At 41.8% G+C, this 27,300-nt stretch overlaps 1 protein-coding gene across 1 annotated transcript in view; it reads left to right on the top strand.

The window, feature by feature from the left end:
• Positions 1 to 27,300, top strand: part of LOC149297891 (glucocorticoid receptor-like) — a 114,525-nt gene that overhangs the window by 72,550 nt on the left and 14,675 nt on the right. The window contains exons 2-5 of the mRNA XM_089488131.1: positions 11,317 to 11,480; positions 17,061 to 17,177; positions 26,033 to 26,311; positions 26,589 to 26,733. Of these exons, the coding sequence (XP_089344257.1) occupies positions 11,317 to 11,480; positions 17,061 to 17,177; positions 26,033 to 26,311; positions 26,589 to 26,733 (705 nt within the window). The remainder of the gene's footprint in view (positions 1 to 11,316; positions 11,481 to 17,060; positions 17,178 to 26,032; positions 26,312 to 26,588; positions 26,734 to 27,300) is intronic.

The following is a 27,300-nucleotide window of genomic DNA, read 5'->3' as shown; positions in this document are numbered from 1 at the left end:
CCCGGGACTTGGGCGGGTTGGACCGCCGTTGCTGCACCCGGGCTGGGCACCCCGAGGTCCGGGGAGCCCCTGGCGGGACCCTCGGGGGTCTGCCTTAGGTGCTCTTCCCGGGACCCGGCCCGGGACTTGGGCGGGTTGGACCGCCGGTGCTGCACCCGGGCTGGGCACCCCGAGGTCCGGGGAGCCCCTGGCGGGACCCTCGGGGGTCTGCCCCCTGGTGCTCTTCCCGGGACCCGGCCCGGGACTTGGGCGGGTTGGACCGCCGGTGCGGCACCCGGGCTGGGCACCCCGAGGTCCGGGGAGCCCCTGGCGGGACCCTCGGGGGTCTGCCCCATGGTGGTGTTCCCGGGACCCGGCCCGGGACTTGGGCGGGTTGGACCGCCGTTGCTGCACCCGGGCTGGGCACCCCGAGGTCCGGGGAGCCCCTGGCGGGACCCTCGGGGGTCTGCCCCCTGGTGCTCTTCCCGGGACCCGGCCCGGGACTTGGGCGGGTTGGACCGCCGGTGCGGCACCCGGGCTGGTCCTCCCGAGGTCCGGGGAGCCCCTGGCGGGACCCTCGGGGGTCTGCCCCATGGTGCTCTTCCCGGGACCCGGCCCGGGACTTGGGCGGGTTGGACCGCCGGTGCGGCACCCGGGCTGGTCCTCCCGAGGTCCGGGGAGCCCCTGGCGGGACCCTCGGGGGTCTGCCCCATGGTGCTCTTCCCGGGACCCGGCCCGGGACTTGGGCGGGTTGGACCGCCGGTGCGGCACCCGGGCTGGTCCTCCCGAGGTCCGGGGAGCCCCTGGCGGGACCCTCGGGGGTCTGCCCCATGGTGGTGTTCCCGGGACCCGTCCCGGGACTTGGGCGGGTTGGACCGCCGGTGCGGCACCCGGGCTGGTCCTCCCGAGGTCCTGGGAGCCCCTGGCGGGACCCTCGGGGGTCTGCCCCATGGTGGTGTTCCCGGGACCCGGCCCGGGACTTGGGCGGGTTGGACCGCCGGTGCTGCACCCGTGCTGAGCACCCCGAGGTCCGGGGAGCCCCTGGCGGGACCCTCGGGGCTCTGCCTTAGGTGCTCTTCCCGGGACCCGGCCCGGGACTTGGGCGGGTTGGACCGCCGGTGCTGCACCCGGGCTGGGCACCCCGAGGTCCGGGGAGCCCCTGGCGGGACCCTCGGGGGTCTGCCCCAAGGTAGTGTTCTCGGGACACGGCCCGGGACTTGGGCGGGTTGGACCGCCGGTGCGGCACCCGGGCTGGGCACCCCGAGGTCCGTGGAGCCCCTGGCGGGACCCTCGGGGGTCTGCCCCAAGGTGGTGTTCCCGGGACACGGCCCGGGACATGGGCGGGTTGGACCGCCGGTGCGGCACCCGGGCTGGTCCTCCAGAGGTCCGTGGAGCCCCGGGCGGGACCCTCGGAGGTCTACAGGACGGTGGGGTTCCCGGGGCCGGGGCCGGGACATGGCCGGCACCCGGGCTGGGCTTCGCGAGGTCGTTGGGAGCCGGCTCTCTGGAACAAGCAGCAGCAGCTTCCCTATATATCCGGCGGAGGGTGCCTGACGTCCCTGGCGAACCGGGACGGAGTTCCACGTCACCACCGGGAAAATCCGGCAAGGCATGCCGACTTCGATGGAGCGAGGGTCGGATGCGGCCGGCAAATCCGACCTCATTGACTTCCAGGGTTTCTCAAGCAACTTGACCTGCCAAAAACGGGGACTTAGAGCAAAACTGCCGGCCGGCCGCGATCAACTTAGGCGGCCGGGAACGGGCACTTTGGGCACATCGACATCTACAGGACACCTAAATGGATAAATCTGGATGGAATTTTCTGTCTTTTTACCTAATTTTGTGAGGATTCAGAGGGAAAATGAAAAAAACACAGATTTTTTTTTCTAATTCTTGCTACTTTTTACTAAATTTCTAATTCTAAATTTTCAGCTAATCATCCAACTATGGTATCAAAAGAAAGCTCTATCTCTCCTTGAAAAAACAATATATAGTTTATATGGGTACACTATTCACAGTAAAAGAGAATCATCGCTGAACCGACATAGCGCAAAAATGGCAAAATTTCTCCGGGATTGAAGGGGTTAAATGCTTTCCTTTTCTTCTCCTCTACTAAAGCTTTAGAAAATGGGGGCAGACTCCATTTCACAACCGCATTTCAGGGGCATTTAGATACAAAACAGGAATATTTCCCTCTTGATTCGAGAACATAACTTTGTTTGTTCTCCCGCATACCTATGAGCAGACAGCCATGGAAGGCACTTCTATTCTTTAAAGGTTTTTCTTCTATAAATGTTCTTTGCATGCTGCATAGCTACATAAACATTCAGGCGGCTCCTTTTTTTACCTGCTTTTAGTTGAGGATGAATGGATCACAGGCAAGTTGTGACGTATGTAGCATTTAACGCTTTTTAATGCATTGAAATGACATGGTCTGTATCAGCGTCTTCTGTCTGCACCCAACCGTTTGGAGATTCCAACATCCTGTTGACTTGGACATATTTCTAACAATATATTTAATCTCCTTGTAGTATATACCTCTCACACTAGGTAACAAGGGAAATACTTAAACTCCAGTAATTTTTATTTGCGGGCAAAGTAAATCTGTATCCACATTTCAGTGTTCTGCGGAAGACCAGGAGAGGACATTCTCGACACGCTGTTGGCAGCTACAATGATGAAAAACCATACAAATACATAAACACACTAGATCTGGAAAATAATAATAAAATACTTAGTTTGCCTTAAGCATGGTAAGGACACCAGCAACATGAATACATGTTGTGAACATAAATGAATGCATATTGCATACCCACAATAAAAAGCACACAAACCATGGCACTAGATCCAGGTTCAGATACAGCTTGGATACTTCCAAGAAAGTCACCGGAAAGCAATTATTAAGCATCTGTCCCCTGCACAAGCATTTTGACTAACTTAAATATAGTGACCCTATAATGTTACTGCTGCTGCACCCTATGGAGAAATCCTGGCGCACTCACTGTTTCAAAATATAACTGAGCAGAATTAGTCTGTGAATCTTTAAAGGGGCATTAGGGGCATTATTTGGCTGTTCTAAAACTGTCACTGCCCCGCAAACTATTTTCCTATCTATATACTTCGCTATTCGATCAATAACCCCAATACTACGCCCATGCTTTCAAGATGATCTTTGAAGTCTCAGCAATGATAGAGCTTTAGAAGACCCGAAGAAGTACGAGTTTGTTAGCCTGCAGCTATCTGTGGGTTATTATTTGAAAATGGTTGTGAATGTCGATTCAAGTATTTTATACAGTGTCAAGGAATTCAGGATGTTTTTTTTATCGGGAGGAACTGCGCACATCTCACTGAAATGCTAATAATGTAATATTATTTAAACCTAGATTCTAAGATTGCCAGCCGGGCCGTCGTTACTTAATGCATCAGTTTGCCTTAGTCTGTCAGTTCTAGTTTTGTCAGACCCTTTGAATGTATGTAGTGTAAGAAGCGCTGCGTACATTGTTGGCGCTGTGTAAATAAACTATAATAAACCACAGTAGGAAAAAGCAAAGGATACGCTTGCTTGACTGGTGCCCTTTACGATTCAGCTAGGGTTTGCGTTTCCCTTGGCTTTATGTCAGTAACGGCCTAAGGCTTTAATACAGCTCTCATCGGACCATAAAACCTTTGTAGGTTTAGCAAGTGTGTGTGAAGTCACCATGATTTTCCATGCAGTAAAGTTATTATAAAGCACAACATACCAAATATCACACTACCCTCTAGATGCCTGGATGTGCCGCCACTGACCTTATCCTGGGCTATACCTGTCTGCTTATGAGTGTGTATATATATATATATATATATATATATATATATATATATATATATATATATGCAACAAAAAAAAGGCTTTCTCCTGGACTGATCCTATCTAATTGAAAGACACCTTTCATCTTGACCTAGGTGAGTAAAATGGAATGGTTCTGGTTAGTAATAGTTGCAGGAACTCAGCCTATGGATTCTTTACTGAGAGACTCTTAGACCTGTTTTACCTGTCTGTAACTGCATTGTTCTGTTGTGTGGCTAAGGATACTGCTTTCAATTTCAAGAAAGTATGAAGAGTCTGTATGTATTTTTGTTTGTGTTCATGATCAAGGAAGGCAGACCCAGCTGAATTCAAATCCTAAATTACTTTTCAGAGTCACTGCAGATACATTTATGGGGAATTCACACCATCATTTTATTATTCTATGATTTTTAGAACCGTGGGAGCTGTAGATCATCACCTACTTTTTGGTTGTACCTAAACATAGTTCCTGATATAGCCTTTCATCGTTAGATAGTTCAGGATAGCTTTTCTGTACTTGAGTGAAGGCTGAGTCTCAATTGTTGCTTAACTGCTCAGTTATCCTTTTCTCGGTTCCATTATGACAAAAAAGCCCACTTTACATTTTTGAATTCTCCTGAGCCGCCATTTTGGCACATTGTTGAGTCATGATGCCCTGCCTCGTGATAAAAAGTAGTGTGCTTGAGTAGTGCTCAAGATTTGAAATGGACAATTCTGTTTCTGTATGTTGCAATACTGATCTTTAATAATGCTTTCATTCTACTATATACATGGCGTAGGATTAGGAACAGATTTTTGCCTCATTTCAGGTTTGGTTTGGAGCTTTCTTTTATGTTTTGTTTACTTTACATTCCAATGTGTGACCTTGAGCTTGATGTCTTCTATGTGTACTGGTTATAAGTAGTGAGACACCTTAACTCTATGCGAGTGATTGTTAGATTGGCATCCATGCAGTGCACGTTTTTCAGAGAACGATACAGCAGAATTTCCATCAGAATTCTTTTCAGAAGTCATGGAGCATGCTGAATTACTATGAAAGCATTGGGCTTAACTGTAACAGAGCTTGTTTGGGTTCTCCTATTAATTTCCTATTCAGAATAATACAATTTTGCCGTATTGATAGATATAAATAGAAATAAAGGCCACATAACCTCAGAATAGGCCAACCATTAAGGAACACTGCTTTGAGATGTCAGCTGACCTCTCACTAAGTGGTCCAGTAGGCAGAGTTTACAGGAGTAGCCGTCTTAGACATCTGTTCCTTAGCAGGACACAGAGCAGGTTTAGTTTCCGTGAAGTGCTTATAGTACTTAAGAAGCTGAAGTGGTACAGAGTAACACTTGTCACCCTTGACATTTAATTGTGCATACATGTAAAGTCTACAATTGAAGACTATGTACTATTCTCTGAAACAACCAGGTTACTGTCAGGTTTAAAGAATACACGGGCTATGTGTTCTATAGCTATAACATGACGACATAGGCTATAAAAATACCAATTTACAATTATTATTATTTTTTAAACTTGTTTGTCCTTCGCTGTGTTACCTTTGTGTTCTGTAATTGGGGATGTTGATGTCATCTTCCAATGGTGCACATCAACGTGAGCTTCCCAACAATCGGTTTGTATGACCGTTCCTTTACAAAAATAGCAACATAAAAGTTTTTGGAAATGGAGGTGCTGATGTGGCCATCTTAGCAGCCAAGCACTAGATGTTTACGAGCGAGTCTGATAATTTTTATTAGAAGCATCCTATAGAGCTTCAGGGGAAACTTTTGCCAGACTCCTTGGATTGATCATGCCCTGTTGTGGATATTTTTTGACAACCTTTGACATCTTTCACAGATGTTATGCTGATTGCTTTTATTGTGTCACCCAAAAACTAAGGCATGCCAGCATCTACTCAAACATTTCAAGCTTGTCAGAGGATACATTTTCAGTTGATATCATTTTCAGCTTAATGGATCCAGGGCTAGTGCTGACAACCCTGGCAGCTGCATCTAGATAGTCATGTGAGCGGCACAGTAGTGTCAGGGATTTTAGCCAGGTGATGATAACACTCTTAAGGGCCAGAGGAACAATGGGTTGTCCAGGTGTGAGTTACAAATAATATTTTCCCAAATTCATATGAGGTTGCCATTGCTAGCCACTCATGGCCTGTAAATCACTGAAATAGTGGCCATCCTATATAGTAAGCATGTGATTCCAAATACTTCAAATGGCCAGTAGGGAACCACATAGTCTGAAGGATGCTAATGATAAGCAGATGCTGTCCTCTTCCAATGTGTACTCTGTCTCATCTTCACAATATGAAAAAAGTATCCTATCCTTTATACAATCATAGATGATAAGGTTATTACTGATCCTTTACTTTAGGTTTTTAAGTTTTGATGGCGTTTTTATATGAGTTTGTGACCTGTTGATGTATGTAATCAATTAAGGAATGTTGAAGAATATTTTGTTTATGTAATCAAGTAAGATATTTTGAGGAAGAGTCATTTGTTTACCCACCTTAATTTCTAAACACAATAATATACATTATTTTGACTGCTGGGTTGTGAGTATGATACACACATACTCTGCAAACATTCGGAACTCCTGGAAAAGAGCGACATCATGGGAGGAAAGAGGGACACGGGGTTTTGATATAAATGAACATAACGACAACTTTAACGTATATGTAAAATAAATTAAAACATAACAGCTTTGCAAACCGGGTTTGCACCTGGAAATTTAAACATCATTCTTTGCCGAATCCTTTTTGAAGCCTAGTTTCCAGTATTGATGTTCATTTCAGTGGTAAGGAGATCATTATTCACGACATCATAGGAGAATCCAGTAAAAACAAAGTGAGGGCTTTAGTTGGAAAGCAGATGTCTGGAGCTATTCATGTTGGTAAGACAAAATAAAATTAATGCAACTCAGACTGGTTACTGTGCGGTGTTACATAATTCACCGACAAAACAAAGAGAAGAACAAAAATATTATATCTTGCTGAACAGTTTATACACACAGGCTGCTAGCTTGGCGCCCAAGCAAATATGGAGACTCACATCGTTCTCTGCTGGTCGCTTTGATGTTTGGCTTCAGTGGTGCCACCTAGTGCCTGGTTTCAGCGTTTCCATATAAAATTTCATGTTGTGCATATGTATCCACTTACAAAACCACCACGGTGCTTAGTTGCACTTTCATAATGACATTCTTGTTTCAAGAGTACATCAAAAGGAAACTAAGATTTCTTGACTTGTCATTAATGATAACTACGTAATGGTCTCCAGTTGTTATACCTCCTTTAGATTCCAACTTTTTACTGGCTTTCTGTACATACATCATGTTGTGTGAATATTCCTCAACAAGAAAAGAAGTATGTCTGGAAACCTGACTTAGGTTTTTTTGTTTTTTTTGTTTGTGTAAAATATATCCTTTATCTTGAATGGAATGCCTCATAAAATGTTTGTGTTCTGTACCTTCAAGTATGCCTACCTCCCAATGCATTGCTCCCTGCATGATGCGTTGAGTTGAAGTACATTTTAATTGTTATAGTTAATAAACACCTAAAGCTCAGTCATATCAAAGAAAACTACACTTTGTGTATCTATTACCTGGCGCAAGTTGAGGGCTATATAGAGCACCTCGCAGTTGTCTCACTAAAGGACCCTCTACAGTGACTTACTGACAGATGAATACCATGTTAAATAGTCTTACTTAAATGACAAAAGTATATTTCTCGTTGAGTATAAAATACAGCACTATATACAGTAATATAGGTAAACATTGACTAAAACCTGATTCCTTTGTCTGCAGACCTGGAGGCTGTGTGTGTTGCCAGTTTTGATATTTTGGTTGCCTTTCCCTGCTGAAACACCACGCAGATCCGATTCTTTATAGCAATGCTATTGTATCTTTTTTGCCCTTGGTACATACAGACCGTATCGAATCTGGCACCTTCCTAACATGACATGTCGGCTAGATGGATTGCCTGCTGAAGATGCCAAAACCCAAATTAGATCTGGCTCTCTGGGATACTGTGGTATTTAAAAATTTATTTTTAATACTGTAAGTCATATTTACCAGTACATGTTATATATATATATATATATATATATATAAATAATATATACAAACTATATACTCTTTTACGTGTCAAACCTTTTCAGAAGTGGGTCTCATATCAGCTGCCATATAAAGCAGGGGAACTCTAATTAATTGTTGGATTTCATGCATTGCAAAATGGCTGGTGTTTTTTATAAAATGGCTGACGAAAAAATATAATATACAATGGATATTAAAAATACCAAGGCATTCAGATAACGAGTAACAATACACTGTAAAAAAGAAAAAAAAAAATAAGCAATTTTTATAATGGGATGGTACATTAAAAAAGGTGTTTTGTTATCAAAGGAATGTAATGTTTGTAATTGCTTTTCCTGGATACCAAGTTGATGATTGTCAGCTGAGACTAGGCCAAGCCCTCACAATAGATTTGGTTGATACACCCTGTGTTCGCGTTTCAAAGATGAGTGATAAGGTAAAACAGACCTTCTCAGAGTTTCGTCTGAGGCCCAATTAAATCCCTTCACATGCCACGCTCGCTCCTTTATAATTGCGTTGCCATTGAAATGATTTTGTCTGTCTCTCCAGGATTTCCTAGACCTAGCTAACCCTGTGCTGACTGGAACTTAATTACGTTAAGGCTTGACAGTTACCACTAAGTAACTGTTTATGGGAAAAGGATATCTTCTCGACAATTAGAGTTTGAGAGCCTATTGTCACGGATATTTTGGCTGCCCACATTGTGCGTATGTGTCTGGTTTATGTCTTGAGGAACCAAATCAGCTGTTGGTGCTGCAGATGTTGCCATATTGTAGCAATACATAGCAGATGACAAGTGTGTAAGTGTTTTGAGTCGGGATCAGAATTCTCATGCCACAGCTTATGCTTTAATGGGAGGTTCTGCACCACAATCCCATTATCCTTAGGCTAGGAACATAAACTGGTGAGATTTTGCTGCAGTGTATCTGCTGAACCACAGAAGACCTCTTACCATATGTGGATTATGGTAAGGAAGACCATGGAAAAAAATAGCACGTGAGAAAACGTATTTTTTTTCTTTAAAATAGCCATTATTTCTAAACCTTACCTCCCCTCATAATACAATTATAAGAATATGGTTAATTGAAAATATTAAACTGTATGCCTTACTGACTTGTGTATGTGAAGCAATGCCAGCAAAGCAGACCTGCGCCTGTGGTCAAGTAGTCATAGGCATCCCTCCACAATGTAACTACAACCCCGTTAAAACTCAGCGGTTCTGTGTGAGATAACAGAAAAATTAAAAACCGGGACATGGTTCATCTATGAAAATGTATCAGGCAGAACTGGTATAAAATCACACACATTTTCCTACTGTTAGGACAGTTGGTATGTGTAGTCCACGTGTCTGAAATCACAAGTAGTCGTTGACAATCTTTTACTTGTAATCTTAAATTTGGCCTGTGTATTATAAAATGTGTGTATGGTGGAAATGTATTTTTTTCCCCCGTAAATGTGGTAAATACGATCCCGGGGTTTTTGCTTGTAACATGCCAGACTATGGCTGAGTAATTTTTGGGCTACTGATTGCTCTGGTAGCACGTAACGCTGATCTTTTCAAAGCTATAACACAGCCTTTGCTGAAGTGACTTCAGTTCATGGAAGTCTGTCGGTAGAAGCCTCGGGAAAAGGTGATATGTTGAACCTCCTTACCCTTTCATCTTGCTGTAAAAATAAACGGCATTCTTACAAAGGCCTTTTGTGCGTTAGGATCTGCGAGGTTTCCTGAGATATTTCTGCTAGAATGACTGTATACCTCAAGGATTTTTTTCATATCCTACACTCTTTACTATATACAACTGCAATAAACTACTTAACCCCTAAACTGCATAACAATACAACCATGTCTACAGAGGACCCAGGGACAGAATTTGCACCAGTCTATTTTTGGATTTACAACCTATTTTTTTAATAGACAGGAACGATCAGTTCTGTGTTGCTACCGCAGTCTACGCCGGAGGATATAGTAGATGACTCTTTCTAAGACTGGGTTGGAAGCAGACTTTGTCAGCTAAATAAACATTTATACGGTTTTTGTGTCAGACACCTTTTGTTATAAATATAAATGGGAGAGTCCCCGCCATCCTCCAGGATTTGTAACTATCTATTAGTTGGCCAAAGCTTTTAGAAGTGTGGTGTGAAACTAGCTGGTGAGAACCCCCTTTTAATTACTCCTGGATTCAACAAATTCATCCTCAACTTTTAAAACATCTTGGAACAGTGAAAACTAAGAAATATTAAAGAAGACTGGTAGGGTGATAAGAAGTATTAATCCCACAGCATAGACAGTTTATATGCCATGCATGACTGTCTGTATGGTTTTCATTGTTTGATACGTTTTCCAAAAGATGGAGTTTATTTGTAGCTTTTAAGTACCGGACACATAAAAAAAATTAAATAAAATGAATATATAAAAATTTATTTATAGGGAAAGTTAAGACATCGGTGCAATACTTGTTTCTCTACTGCTTAGGGCCACCTGTTTTGCGAGACTTGGCAGCCTCTGTGTGACCTCTGTCACGCTGGACACACATCTTCTTGCCCATTTTAATGAGCTAAGCTTGATGTAGACATTCTTGTTGCTTTGCTCACTGTACCACTGTAACTATTGCCAAAAGGTCCCTGCTTAATGCACGGTTAATGGAGGGAGATTACATTAGTCTTCTCTGTTTATAATCATGTGTTATCCAGGGCCAACCCAAAACGTCGTCCACGAACAGGTCACCAAAGTTGCCCATCATAATGCGCTCTGTAGTCTTCGAGTTGAAATTTGTCTGGAGACGCCTCATTATTGTTATTTATTGTTTTATATAGCACCATCATATTCCCCAGTGCTGTACAATGGGTAAATAGGACACGATGAGTAGAATATAAAATAGCAATTAGATTGGTTTTTATTAAACAATTAAACAGGTGAGGAGGGCCCTACTCAAACAATGCAGTTATTTTATTCAAAAGCATAAGCTTTAGTACTGACATTTAGGGTAAATAGTATTTGCATTGTCCAATGAATAATACCTTTATGCTATAGATAACTGCTGTTTAGGACAATGTTGAACCTCTAGGAAACCAGCAGCAAAGAAAGCTGAGAATGATACTGCTTACTTGAATGGTTGTGAACACGCATCCATGGAGCCTCTATTGTTTAACCCCTTAATGACAAAGCCCGTACATGTACGGGCTCAAAATGCATTGTTTTCAATGGGTTTAGGGACTGCCCATTGTCCTTAAGGGGTTAAGAGATACCGAAGGTTCATATTTGGCTTCTCTGTATGTGTATATATCTCGACCGGGCAAACATGTACATGACGACTAAAATGGTGACCATGTTTTAGTACAGATACTTGTGTATGTTATAGTATGTTTGTATTCATAGTAATTACTGATAATGAATAGTTTGATCTGTTTTATTCTTTTAGCCCGGGAATAAGATCTGATGTGAGCCCTTCTCCGTCCACCTCCTCTACCAGCACCGGACCACCGCCCAAACTCTGTCTTGTGTGCTCAGACGAAGCCTCTGGTTGTCACTATGGAGTTTTGACTTGCGGCAGCTGCAAAGTGTTCTTTAAGAGAGCTGTGGAAGGTACAAGCTATGTTTTTTTTTGTTTTTGTTATATTGGTGTTTGTTATCATTAGCACTTACTGAGACAATACCTATAAGGAGCCAATGAGAACTAGAATTTTGACCTTTCTGGTTTCCTGTTTTAGAACCCTAACACATATACTGCCTGTTTTAATATATTCTGGTCTGCCAACACAACTCTTTGGGAAATGCAGCCTTTTGGTAAGTCTGCTGGATTGCACTGATCTCTAAAGCGATAATGTGAGGAGGGGACATTGTAAGCATCAACCCTACCCTACAGATGCGCTTGGACTTAACTTTAGATTGAATGGAAAGAAAGAAAGGGTAAGGGATTCGTGAAATAAAGACTAAAATATAATGAAATAATTTAGCCAAATAGAAATAGACAACTTCATTCAATTCACAGAGTGCTTCTCAGGTCACCAGAGAGAAGGTATCTGTAATGCATGTGCTAGACAGCTGTTCAGGTAATTCAAGGTATTAAAGTATGGATATGAGATCACATAACTTTCCTACATCTCTGGAAAATCCATTCAATTCATTCATTTATGATTTCTTGCCTACAGTTAATGTTTTTTTAATGAATTGATTTTGAGGTCTTCTGATTTTTAAATTTGTTTTGTATTCCAAAAGCATTGGGACTATCTAGGGCAGGGGTGTACAAGTTTTTTCTGCAGTGGGCCACTTCATCAGAAATGTATATGTGCGTGGGCCGCACTCATTTTTCACTGAGAGAAAATACGGCCTTTAATAAGATATGCAGATTAAAGTAAATGACACAAAACCTTTACTTTTCCTCTCACTGATTTCTGGGCCTAGAAAGTTTTGTCCTCTGAAGTGACTACAAATTCAGGATTCTGGATAAGTAAAAATTAAATAGTTCTATTTATTCTAGGGATGCACCGGAATCAAAATTCTGGACTGAAACCGAAAATTCAGGGTTCACTTACCGAAACCAAAAATGACCCCCCCACACACCTTTAAAAATAAAACAAATAACCACACTTTTAATAAAAGCAAGTAACACACCAAAATTGTAAAAAAAAAAATCAGTAACACTGTTAATATATAATTATATATGATTGTTAACAGCAATGTCAGGCATACCCAGATTCCAGCATGTACTGGTTGCCTGGGCATGATAGGAGTGTGATTGCTAATATTTTTGTCCAAAAAAATTCGATAACAATATTTATATATATATTACGCTTATCACACTCCTATCATTCCCAGGCAGCCAGTAAATTCTGGAACCTGGGCATGATAGGACTGGCATCATGGCAAGTCAGCCAGTAAATGCTGAAACCTGGCTAGCTGCCTTGTGTATTGATGCTGCCAGCAGTATGGGGTCTGCACATCACTTACAGCCACCCTGTGCCATGCCCCCCCCCACTTACACATCCATGCTATCACACACACTCATTCATATACTCATTCATTCACAGATTCATTCCCTTAATCACGCATACTCATTCATACACCCTCCCCACCTCCTTACCTGCACTACAGCTCTCTCGGTGCCGCTTGCAGATTTCCGCAGAGGCCGCTGCTTCCCTCTGCGCTGTTCGCGTTCTGTGCGAGCAACTTCTCTTGTACTGCACAGAGGAAGCAGGAATGGAGCAGAGTCATATGATGTGAGTCACGCGGGCCGCATGATGGACGCCCCTAATCTAGGTGCTCTGTCTAAGATGTAGACCTTGTTTCTTACAGGTTTTTGGGGGATACCAATTGTACAATTGTACATTTTTTGTGTGCAGGATTAGCCTGATTATTCTTCTGCTAAGTCACACTAATTGTCCAGGACAAACAGTGTTTCTTAGTGCAACAGTGTTTAGGTTGCAGAAAGTCATCCGAGATATCGAGGTGAAGCAAAAAATGTTTCACCGATCCCTGCAAAAAAAAAAATCATTACTGTCCCTTTAAGGCCTACTAATAAATGGAATCTGTGACAAATGTTTTGGCAGTTATAACAAACTTGCTCGCGGGTTTGTAATATACAGAATCAATATAGTCTCCTGTACATCTAGTTGAGATATTTCTTTATGTTTCTTTCAGTAACAACCGGCAATATTATGCACACAGGAAACGTATAAGGCAATTGAATTGAGCTAGTAACTAAAGCTTGTCTTGTCTCACAGAGCCATCATTGTTCATCCAAAGGAGATCATTGCCAACTACAACAAGCTAGAGATAATTTATTAAATGATTTAATTTGCTTAGCACACAGTGAATGGCAAAAAGTGTGTTAAGCAATGAGTTGGCCTTACAAATAGGTCACATCCTATGTCCATGCACATATTCAAAGCTGTTTCGTGTTTAGCACAGTTTTTGCAGCCGGCTATATTTGAAATTTAAAATAAATTTTGTCTTTTTTAAAAAAAATGCCCAGAGGTTACTACAATAGACGGCGAATAGCTAAACACAGTTCCATCTTAAGCAGTATGTGCATACCTTGAAAAAGTGGTATAGTCCAGTCAATGGTAAGATTTTATTGGATAGTTGTGGTGTTAAAAATTCTCAGAAGAATTATTTTCTAGAATCTCTAGGGCTTACACCTTCTGCAGGTTTTTTTTCCTGTACACTCTTTGAGTAGTTGGGGGTTTGGCCCAGGCGGGTGGCTTTACCAGTGACGGCTAAGATCTTTGCTTTAGTAGAAAGACAGAGAGAGAGAGAGAGAGAGAGAGGAAAGATAAAAAAGAAAAACAAGAAACATGAGAAAGGAGGGAAGCAAGAGAGTAAAGAGAGAAAAATGAAGAAGAGGTGAGACAGGAGAGAAAAGAGATGTGACATGAGAGTGGAAAAAAGTAGCAAGAGAATAAAGAAAAAAGAAATAGAAGAGAGAAAAGAAGTGGAGCTAAGTGTAGGAATCAGTCATGTTCACTTGCCAATGGATTTGGACACTGGACAGACTTAAAATATCAGAATTTCAAATATGCTTTTTTTAGTTTGTATCAACTGTCACCACATGGCTATATAAAACTGTGTTTCAAATAGAAATATATGGCAGTTGCGTTATTTAACCTTCGCCTGGTATTAAGGGTGTTTAGCCACGACCCCACCCAACTCACTTTCCCTCTTACTCAGTGCTATCTGGGCCCAGCCTCGCCCCTTTGCAAAGCTAACGCCACCCTACTCAGGAGTGTCACCTGCATGACCAGATAACCCCCCGCAAGCCTCTCCTCCAGAAAAAAGGGAGCTCTGAGTAGCCTGCCCTGGGAAGTTCCCAGGTATAGTTGTCAGTCACAATATTCTCTCAAGACCAACCACAATCATTATCCAAATATAACGCTAAACACCAAGGCATGCAATTAAAGCATCAGGACAATCAGTTTGATGGCACAGATTGGCCTCTATGATCTTCTGCTATGATGTTATGAGTTGCTTTTGGCTCGTTACCCGTTTTGGCTGGCCCTGTTAAAATAAACACCGTTTGCTTATACATTGCATGCCTAAGCTTGGAATGGGTGATATGGAACAGTGCAAAGTTTTTATGTGGAATTTTATATTCATATTTTAAACAACTGAGGAATTTGCTTCCATTTAGCCTACTAAATTATACACAAGACCCAGAGGTGGATGCAGGTCATCTGATTGTTTCTCCGGTTCACTCTGTTCAATGTAGCTAAAGAGCCATTACATTATTGTAGGGCTGAAACAACTAATCGATAAAATCGATAATAATCGATAATGAAAATCGTTGTCAATGATTAATCGAATCGATTTTTATCGATTTATAAAAAGAGGTTTTTTTCAGAGCAAATGCTCTGAAAAACTCCTCTCCTTATATAATCCGACCTCAAACAGAGATCGGATTATAACACTAGAATCCAGATCCCCCGCAACGCTGCAGGGGACCTGGATTCCCCTCACTGTCGGCCGGTCTCTCACTTCCGTCTCTCTCCCCCCCTCCCATACACCCCTCTGACTCCTCCCCCCTCCCTTACACTGCTCTGCCTCTCTCCCGACTCCCTTGTGCTTTGTGAACCTCCGTTACTGACAGGCACTTTCACTGCAGCTTCATAGAAGCCTCCACGTAAGTGAAGGGCAGTAACGGAGGCTGTCTGTGCGATGCAGACCCCCACCGGCTGACAGAGAATCATCCTCTCTGTCAGCCGGTGGGGGTCTGCATCGCACAGACAGCCTCCGTTACTGCCCTTCACTTACGCTGAGGCTTCTATGAAGCTGCAGTGAAAGTGCCTGTCAGTAACGGAGCCGGGTAGAGAGGCAGAGCGGTGTATGGGAGGGGGGAGGAGTCAGAGGGGTGTATGGGAGCTACCCTCCCATACACCACTCTGGCTCCTCCCCCTCCCATACGCCACTCTGCCTCTCTACCCGGCTCCCTGGTGTCTTGTGAACCTTCGTTGCTGACAGGAGGCAGAGTGGAGTATGGGAGGGGGGAGGAGGCAGAGTGGAGTATGGGAGGGGGGAGGAGGCAGAGTGGAGTATGGGAGGGGGGAGGTGGCAGAGTGGAGTATGGGGAGGGGGGATGAGTTATAGTGGTGTATGGGGGGGTATTCTGAATCTCAGGGCATATAGGGGGTATAAGGCATATCGATATTAGGCATATCAGGGGGGCATAAAACATATCTGGGTAAAAGGTATATCGGGGTGCTCAGTTGCATATCACGGGCATATAAGGAGTATAACGCATATCAGGGGCACAGTGGAATCTGGCATATAAGAGGTATAAGGCATATATGGGGGCAGAGTGGCAAGCTGGGGGTCAGATGTGCATAACTGGGGGCAGTTTGGTAAATAAAAGAAAATATAAACAAGGCTTTTTTCTCATAGTTTTTATTAAATATGAAAAATAGTTAACATATGAATTAATATTTACTGATAACTTTGTATTAAAACCTAGTTTGAGAAACACTGTGTTTGGGTTCTTGTAGCTTTTATTATTATGTCAGTAAAATAAGAAGGTGAATAGAGAGAGGCCATTGCGATAAAGAGATGAAAGTGTAAATTGTACGTTTTTTATTACATTATTTTAAATTTAAAAAAAAATTGCATTTTTTTATCCGATTAATCGAAAAAATAATCGGCCAACTAATCGATTATTAAAATAATCGTTAGTTGCAGCCCTACATTATTGTGCATTTTCATGTGCAAAATAACTATTCTTTATGTGGTTTTCACACCGGGCCACATAGTGATATCAGTAATGACCTTTTTGCTTGTTCCACACATGCGCTTGTATGGACACCATTGTTGCGAATGCCACCAGTCCATCATTTACCTATGACTTCTACTGTTCTAAGCCAGACATTTAGCAACATCATACACTTAGTGTATTCAGTATGCGAGTGTATGAATTGTTACATGCTGCTTGCCACTTGTAAAAGTTTGGCTTGCAGCATAAGGTGCCAGGTTTTAAATGGCCAATCTGGCTACCCTTACTTACCCTAGAATGTGATGCAAATATTTCTTATGTGCTACATTAATGTATCAAACGCATCAATTTAGCTTGTATTACTGTCACTTGAATATCTCTACAGGTCAATGTTAATTCTTCAGTCATGATCTCTGAGCTGCTGATCATCACTTTTAAATGTTTTATTTTTTTATGTTATTTTATAGGTCAGCACAATTATCTTTGTGCTGGAAGGAACGACTGCATTATTGACAAAATTAGAAGGAAGAACTGCCCAGCTTGTCGCTATAGGAAATGCCTCCAAGCTGGAATGAATCTGGAAGGTATGAAAACTGAAAGTCTTCTTAGTGGAGACACTATCTAGACACACAACATGCAGATACAAGACGGTGGTCTTACACCCATAGAGCTTAACATTTTGAAATTGGTCTTACCTTGAAATGATCCAATCTTGTATGTTAGATTTTTAACACATAACGTTAGCTTTGGAACTAAGATAAATGTATTGAACTTCTAATTCAATAGAATTTGGCATTTTTTAAAGAATTTAAGAACGAATCTGTAAGTGGTCTTTAGACTATTATTAAAAACGAATCATTGTTCTAATACAAGAACACGTGTTTTGCCACTGTTGATTCAAGACATGTCATATATGTTACGATTGAGAAGCATATGACCATGTATCGCTAACTACTGTAGCCATAGGTTTTTTTTTCAACTTGTATCAGAGCAAATTTAATTCTGGGACATGACTGACCTCTGCAACGTCTACAACTAATATTTTATATGCATAGCTTAAATAACAAAAGTGGTAACTTAGTCTATTTTAACTTGTCAGAGCTGTAAATTTACCATTTTAATGTCTGGGCCATGTTAATATTTATTTTAAAAGATATGGAGCTTCATCATTCCAAAGGCTCAATTTTGTAGCATGTGGGCAAAAGTTCCATCACAAAGCAGTACAATGGGAGAGGAGCTAAACCTCAGATTTCCAGGATGCCTGCGCAAGACAAACTTGTTCTCTTTATGAAAGTATCTCAAAGAACGTTTAGTTGGTCTCAGCCATTTAAAAAATTGATGACCTAAAAGATAATTTACAGAGTTTAGAACATTGCTACAAGATAAAATGAGCTTACTATGCTTTGTAAACATCCAAACCTGGCGATGCCTATTAAAGAAATCCTATTATTAGTGTTAACAGTTTTCCTCTCTTAAAATATATTGGTCTTCCCCTATAATATCAGTTTGGTGGCAATGATGTTGCCCAAATACCAACACGAGTTTGTTTCAAAATAAATGATTACCAAAATATAAAGCTGTATAAAAGAATACATCCAGATTTGCCCCACAAAGGCTTTTGCATGTCCTGGGCCGTCTGAAATCATCGCCTATTATATCACCGGGCCCAGCCCTTCCAGCAACAACGTTGGCTAAACTCTGGTATGAAGTAATCTAGAGAATATGTGAATGTTGGAAGGATATCATCAGTAAGACTTTCTGAAATGTTGATATGTTTTTAGGAAGCGATAGTTACTGATTTTGTGAAAAATCCCCCACTGATTGTGTGGCTGTGTAATGCATTGCTGTCCTTACAAGAAGAGGTTAAAGAATGCTCTTATGGCTTGCATTCATTCCTCTCCAAAATGCCCATTCTCCTGTTCACAGATTATTATGTACAGAGGACTAAGTGGCTTGATTTGCAGTGAGCAACGTGTACCACTCTGTACAGGAAGAATATGTCTTTGCATATGAATGAGAATTAACGATAATGCATTTTAATGATTGACGTATGACAGATCCCACCGAGGAATTGAAGTCCAAGCCAGTGGCCAGACACTGGGAAGTTGATGCAAGTTTATGACAAAGGGAGGGGAGAAAAACACATCACAAGATGAAAGAACATCATTTACCAGTTCACCACAGTATTTATAGAAATACCTTGCATAGCACAAAGACTCTGGCTGTGTGTTCATACGTCCTTAGATTACCTTTATCATTGATGCGGGGAGGGCGATGTTCCCCTTCCTGTGTTTAGCAATGTAGATCTTTATTGCATCTGGTGCTATAGTGCAAAATTGTCATCCTTTATTCAATAGGAGCTAGTGTCCATCTTTGCCCTAAATGCCGACTAACAGACAGCTAGGAAACGCATAGATGACCCATTATTTCCACCCATTGCTTTTTTTTTTTTTTTTTTTTTTTCTTAGCAGTGTCTCCCGTGATCTCTGCTCGGCATTTCACTTTCTGAAGAGCCAGAAGCACTGTTTCTTGTGTGTTAACTCTCACGGCTTGGCATCATATATTGTGTATTATTTATTTTGCCATATTACCTCTGAGGGGAATTTACCAAGGATGCAATTTCTCTGTTCTGTGAATTGTCAGGAGGTGTTAGAGTTTAGCTATGCTCTAAACAAGATATATTAAGGCCGCCTGGTGTTGCTATACAGAATCCAGTTAAGATTCTAATTTTCACAAAATACGTATGTATGTGTGTCTATATATGAACGTATATATATATATATATATATATGTGTGTGTGTATATATATATATATATATATATATATATATATATATATATATGCCGCAAATAAAGTTGATGCACTCAGCGGGTCTTCTTTTTATAAAATTTATTAACTTGGTGAAAGTCCGACTTTATAAAAAGAAGACCCGCTGAGTGCATCAACTTTATTTGCTGCATATATTTTTTGGATTGTTAGCACCCGGGTATATTGCAACTGCTTCCATTCAAGTGAGTGTGTTACATTCTATATCTTTTGTGTGTATGTATATGTATATATATATATATATGTGTGTGTATATATATATGTGTGTGTGTGTATGTGTGTGTATATATATATATATATATACCGTATTGGCTCGAATATCGGCCGCACTTTTTCCCCCCACTTTAAGTCTTTAAAGTGGGGGTGGGGCCTATATTCGGGGTCTAGCGCCGGGCAGGCAGCGGGGTTAGGATATAGATCCCCCGCAGCGGTGCAGGGGACCTGCATCCTACTCTCCGATACGCTCAGACAGCCTCCCCTGCCAGCACTTTCCACGGGGAGGGGGGGGTGCCGGCACGGGAGGTTGTCTAACCGCATCGTGCGGACGGTCACCGGCTGCGGCGATGCGGGTAAACAGCCTCCGCTGCCGGCACGTCTGCACGGGGGGAGTCCCGGCAAGGGAGATTGTTAAAGCACATCGTGCAGATGTCCCGGCAGCGGAGGTTGTTTACCCGCATTGCCGCAGCCGGTGACCGTCCGCACGATGCGTTTTACCTCTGCCCCCAAGACTTACCAGAGCAGACTCCCGGGTGTCTTGCGGGGACATCTACGCAATACGCGTATACAACTTCCGGTGCCGGCACATCCGCTGGGTGCTGGCACATCCGCTCAGTGCCGGCACCGGAAGTTGTATACGCGTATTGCGTAGATGTCCCCTGCCGGCCCCGCAAGACACCCGGGAGTCTGCTCTGGTAAGTCGGGGGGGGGGGGCAGAGTGGCAGCATATCTCTGGGGGGGAGGAGGACAGTGGCAGCATATCTCTGGGGGGGAGGAGGACAGTGGCAGCATATCTCGGGGGGGACAGTGGCAGCATATCTCGGGGGGGGGGGGCAGTGGCAGCATATCTCGGGGGGGCAGTGGCAGCATATCTCGGGGTGGAGGAGGACAGTTGCAGCATATCTCGGGGGGAGGAGGAGGAGGACAGTGGCAGCATATTTGGGGGGGGAGGACAATGGCAGCATATCTCGGGGGGGGGGGCAGTGGCAGCATATCTCGGGGGGGAGGACAGTGGCAGCATATCTCGGGGGGACAGTGGCAGCATATCTCGGGGGGGACAGTGGCAGCATATCTCGGGGGGGGGAGGAAGAGGAGGACAGTGGCAGCATATCTCGGGGGGGGGACAGTGGCAACATATCTCGGGGGGGAGGAAGAGGAGGACAGTGGCAGCATATTTTGGGGGGAGGACAATGGCAGCATATCTCGGGGGGGGACAGTGGCAGCATATCTCGGGGGGGGGACAGTGGCAGCATATCTCGGGGGGGAGACAGAGTGGCAGCATGTTTTTTTTGGTGCTTTTTTAAAGAAAAAAACTTTTTCTTTAAAAAAGCACCAAACTTTTAGGGTGCAGCCTATATACGGGGGCGGCCTATATCCGAGCCAATACAGTGTGTGTGTGTGTATATATGTGTATATATATATATATATATATATATATATATATATATATATATATATGGTAACCACAGTTCTTCATTCTATCATGCATCTGGAGACTACCTTTATCTACAGATTAATAAATACAATCCATTCAAATGTATTATCTAGAAATTCTTAAAAGGACAATGTGTAGTCGGCACCATGAACCACAAAAAAACCCCAGTATGAAACAGTGTAGAGCCGGGCAGCAAAAAGTTAAAAAAAAATAAGTGCGATCATTCAACCCAACCCCATATGTGTGCCTCATACAAGAGAATCCATAAAACTATTTCAGTATGTGGTGTGTATCCTCTTGTCTCAGCCTGCACCGAGTGTCTGCCCTTGCCAAACTCTGAGCAGGGAATGAGGGAGAAAATAGAATATATGGAAAAGGATTACATACTTTTTTCCCCTTTTGAAATGTTGTGAATTGGTCTAAAGTTGGCACAAACAAGAACCCCCTGAGCAGAATGTGCTTTTTTTCTAGGCAGAGTATTTCAGGGTAAAGAGTTTGCATGGAAACGGCTGCCTGCCCTGATTTCCAAAGTAAATAGCAGACTTACAGTATCATCCTACTTTGGCTCTGATGAAAAGCAGCACTGTTTTCCAAATTAAATATGTACAGTATTTCCAGCTCCAGAAGGTGGAGACAGACATACTGTATGCTCTGGCCTTGCTTTATATTCTTGGACAGTATGGAACATTTACTGCAAAAATGATTAAGGCGGATAAACCTATTCTTAATCTTCTGTTTGCACGGAGATGCAGATTCCATCAAACATTTGGTTTTGGTTAAACTGTTGACCGGGCTTGGCATCTGTGGCACTGGTTGTTATAAATAGCTTTAAAGAATGATCTGAGATTTATTTAATCACGTAAACATGCTATGAAGGCACAACAAACATCACTTTCACACACTGGTAATTGTCAGACTCAATCGGATGATTGGACATGTCTGTGTTCATTGTAATTTAGATCTGTTTTAAAACAATTATAATTAAACATAGGTTTACCTAACATTGACTAGTCTAACCTACCTCCTTATTCTGAGCTCACCCCAGCCTTCTGCAGAATGACAGGAAAGTAATATTTCTGACACATTTCCACAATCCCCAGATTATACTGTGCCAAGCTGTCACAATATTCTGCCAGCACACTATTTTCCACACTCTTCATATTGTTGGAACATCCCACAAATCCTGACTAACAAAGAATACAGCGACGCTTGATGATTCTGTGGAATCTTGTATACCCATGAAGTTTAAAATCATCCTGGAAAATGTCACCCTATAGCTGTGCTGTTAGTTACTGTCTTGAACAGCACTACAGGATTTCCCAGAGTTCCACAACTGATGTTCACACTGAAGGCCATGGTCCAATACTTGTCTGTCTGCCACGTTCCACCAAGGCCATGAGTTCAGCTGTTGTGTAAAAAGAAGTTTGTGAATTCTTAGTGTCACCACCACCCTGCACGCACAGCAGAAATACCCATGCAGATCAGCGTTGCAGCAGGGGGTACATGTAGGAAAACGAGGAATCCCGATTGCCATGTCGCTATACTTTAATAACAGCCCCATCGTAGCTGTTGACAGATCCAAACTTCAATACTTCTCTTACCAGATGGTAAAAATTTGAGAGGGCTGCATGTTCACACTTTCACAACCTCAGTCTGCATGGCTGAGGAAACCACATAAGGAAGATGGTAGATATTTCCAAAGGTCCGCATCCGACTATGTGAAAATATCTTTGTTGGTCTACTACTACAGTGGGACGCAAACTAGTCCTCAAGGGCCACTTAATTTTAATCCAAAAGTCGCTTCTCACATAGAGGTAATCAGAATTTCTGAAATCCTTGACTCCTAGCATTGGGTATCGCTGCTCTAGGGTTTGTGGACATATCTTAGAACAACTGGAAGCTTTTAATATTCTAGACGGCTAGAGAGGACTGAGGTGGTAACCACTGTTCCATAAGTTAAAAGAACTTTAGGAACTTTTTTTTACAGAAGCTGACTGTGCACTGTCAATATTTTGCTGCATATTTATGTTGGCTTCCCTTGAGGAATCATTACTTCTTATCAATCCATAACATTTACTCTTTCTTGTCAGAAAAAAATGCCATTCAATAAACGATTCCATCATGACCCCTGAGCCTTGCTAGCTTTCATTTTATTTTTTTTATTTTTAAATAAACCAAATTAAGTATTGATTTCTGGTAAACGTGACGTATAAAGCTGAAGAATAGGATTGCTGTACCTTATAGATCTAATTAAAGCCGTCCTGCATCATAGCCCTTGGGTGAACAATGTCCCACAGCACATTGTGTTTACACTGCAGCAACTAGACATTTATGTTCCTCTAGAAGAAAAAGCAATAGGCTTTTGAACATACATATCCAAACGGAACATATCCATAACCTGTTATTTTTTCTGAAAACTAGAGAAGTGGAGCCTTAATTCTGTTTTCTACCATCTCTAAACTCCTTATATTTGTGTCTCTAAGGAAGCTGTGTACGGTTTAGTAAGCATCCATGTACAATGTTGAATATTACACATATTGTGTGTATTTATTTCAAGAAACATGTCCTGGCAAATAATTGCTGTCCATCTAGGAGAGGGTTAAACCAATGTTAACCAGTCTATAAAAATGAGAAGTGCACATCTCAAATAGCTTCCTCGTTACCACAATTGTACGTTATTCTTTTGCTTAATAGCACCTATTCTTTCAAGACGCAGGATGGAGAAATCAATGCGTTTTTACACTGAATGGTTGGAAGGAAACCATCGCAACCAAGGGTGTCTTTCACAAGAAAAATAAAGCAATATTCTCAGTAGTGTACATATACGTTTTTAAGAATGAAGAAAAGGATTGTTAACAGCAAACAGAATTAATACCAAGCATCCATCCGCTGATACAAATTACCCCGTGCTGAGTCAGCAAGGGGTATCTGAATAACCAAATTACTTTGTTCAAAACAGTTGCCAACATACATTCAAGAAGACTTACAACACAATCATACTGCAAACATGCTGCTCACGTTATAGTGTTTTCACAGCTATTCAGAATCTAACAAGGCCGGAAAAACATTTGTTAGCAATTATTTTTTTTTAAATTGTTAAACTTTAGAGCGGTAGAGCTTTGTGATACACTCATACACCCAGCAAACTTTCCGAACACATTGAAAAGTGGGACATCGGGGGCGGGGGATTTGTGTCCTTAAAGGGGACACTTCTAATGCATGTTTAAGTGTCACCTATGCGAGGGGGGGTGATGGTACTTGAAGACAGGAGTCGAGCGTGCGAATGCCTTAATGAGGGGGCGGGGTTAGTCACTGTTAAGGACTAGCAAGGAGTGGGGATGGCTAAACATCGCTCCTACGCCCCAGTGAGGAAGCACTTTACCAGGAGAGTCTCTGGTATGATGGTCAGGTTTAAAAAGTGTCTTCTGTAGCTTGTCCTAGACAATCGTTAGGTTAAATATTATGCATGAGCCATCCGTGCATACCTAGTGGTCATTCTAAACTCATAGGAAAGGGGGTACAAGGATTTAGATCACACAACAAAAAAGACTTTCCCTCAAGCACAGGGACACTAGGGAGCTATGCGTTAAGTAACGTGTCTTTATGTGTCAACTATTTTCTGTAATAAAGCCTTCGACCGCTATTTGACAGCGCATAGGCCCAGTTCCCAGAGGCGCCCACACCTTGGCATGACATACCTGATTATGACACAAAGACTTGTTTTTAAGAACTCCTGATGTGCAGAGCTTGTGAAAATATATAGACATTGATTAAAGCAGAAATGAGCCATTAAAAACAATATAAGTGCCATTTACTGGAGACGTATAAGTATCTTCCTTGTCATAAAGCCAAATGGTAGAATCCATAGCAAGTGACTGAGGATAACCTGGAAGAGACAGGGGGTATTAGCAGATCTTGCCAGAAGAAAGATGATATTCTTTAATTAAATTATAATTTATTTCATCCTCACTACAAAGCCATGTGTTTTGATACGGTTTCATCTGTATAGTATCTGCCTTAGTATATGAAGTTAACGGCCTCTGACTTATTTCTATGTATTTATTTATAATAATAACGTATGGATTACTGTATGCACTACATAGAGTGTTATGTTATAAATGAAGGCTACAATAATTGCTATTAGGCAATCAGCCTTTAACACAATATAATTATGTGACATTAAGCTGAGTTTATTACCTGGTGTAATATTCACCTATGTTATATTAGTCAACTAAAGTTCTTTCTTAGTTTTTCTTTTGTTTGGTTAAATACCGTATATATGATTTACAATACTATACCTCATTGTACAAAATAGTGCGGAAGATCACTTTCATTAAGAATATAGGGGTATGAAAGTGGTGTATGGGGGGTATTATGAATTTCAGGGCATATAGGGGGTATAAGGCATATCGATATTAGGCATATCAGGGGGGCATAAAACATATCTGGGGGTAAAAGGTATATCAGGGGGCTCAGTTGCATATCACTGGCATATAAGAGGTATAAGGCATATATGGGGGCAGAGTGGCAAGCTGGGGGTCAGATGTGCATAACCGGGGGCAGTTTGGTAAATAAAAAAAATTTAAACAAGGCTTTTTTCTCATAGTTTTTCTTAAATATGGAAAATAGTTAACATATGAATTAATATTTACTAATAACTTTGTATTAAAACCTAGTTTGAGAAACACTGTGTTTGGGTTCTTGTAGCTTTTATTATTATGTCAGTAAAATAAGAAGGTGAATAGAGAGAGGCCATTGTGATAAAGTGATGAAAGTGTAAATTGTACGTTTTTTATTACATTTTAAATTGAAAAAAAATTAATTTTTTTTATCCGATTAATCGATTAATCGGCCAACTAATCGATTATTAAAATAATCGTTAGTTGCAGCCCTAATATATATATATACCAATGACATTACAATGAAGCGGAGAACAAAATGTATTTATTCTTGTTTCCTAGCACGTAAAACAAAAAAGAAGATTAAAGGAGTCCAGCAGTCTAACACAGTACCAGTACGGGAGTCTCCAGAAAACGCCATGACTAAGGCCATGCTCCCAGCAGCTGTGGCTCAACTTACACCCACTCTGATCTCGTTGCTGGAGGTTATCGAACCTGAAGTGTTGTACTCTGGCTACGACAGTACTTTACCCGAAACAGCCTGGAGACTCATGTCTACTCTTAACATGCTAGGAGGTCGGCAAGTTGTATCTGTCGTGAAATGGGCAAAGGCAATACCAGGTAATGTGCACTGCGTAGGTATACAAGACCCCCACAGTCTTGTTGTTCAATATATTTCTAGGCCATATAACTTTGAGCTGTGCCTATTGGGTAGGAGAAACCAATCAATGTTGTCCTTTCATAATGCAATAGTGAACTGTCTTCTCAACTCAACCACAGCTCAGAGATTGTTGGAAAAACCCTTTAAGATGCCACATTTGTTAGATGATATACCTCACAGCCTTAAATTAAATTAAATGTATGACTTCCCATTAAATTCCTCTATAATTGTTTACAGGTTTCCGAAATTTGCACCTGGATGATCAAATGACCCTTCTTCAGTACTCCTGGATGTTCCTAGTTGTTTTTGCTCTCGGGTGGAGGTCTTACAAACAGTCCAATGGGAGTGTGTTGTATTTTGCTCCAGATCTGATCATTACAGAGTAAGTAATTATATTTTTCATTGTTTAACATGTTTTTCATCTTATGGTTTTAATACTCTAAACTAGCTTGTTGGATAGTAAAGAAAAGAAGTAAACAAGCCTCTCATTCATCTGCTGTTTTAGCATAGACCAGGAGAAATTCTTTTCCTTTACACCCGTGTCAAAACAATGAATAAATCGGTTAAAATGCAGTTAATATTAGTGATCAAGCCACTAAACAAAGTTTTACAGACTCCATTTCTGTTTTTTAGACTATGGCAGCTGTGTGCACAAAATTGGCTGGTGCTAAACATAATTTTATTTTTATCTGAATTAAAGTTGGGGTTGTACAGAAAATGTTATGTGGTTCTCCTTCACTAAGGAGCTCTATGCTCTTGGAAGGGAAACAGTGACTTCTCTCAGGACAAGCTTGGCATGTCTGTGTACAGTAATATGAATTTGATACTGACTACAGGAAGGTCAGTGGATGAAGGTCAAAGCAATCATTATTTCTGGCATTGGTAATGTGTGACCCAAAGGTCTGTACTTTTCCCAGCTAGTGTGAAAGTAGTGGTGTAATTGGTGCCT

Source organism: Sceloporus occidentalis, unplaced genomic scaffold (assembly GCF_023333645.1).
Source record: "Sceloporus occidentalis isolate IW3139 unplaced genomic scaffold, rSceOcc1.0.p SCAF_36, whole genome shotgun sequence".
Lineage (NCBI taxonomy): Eukaryota > Metazoa > Chordata > Lepidosauria > Squamata > Phrynosomatidae > Sceloporus > Sceloporus occidentalis.
The sequence above is the reverse complement of the archived record's forward strand: the minus strand, read 5'-3'. Positions and strand labels throughout refer to the sequence as shown.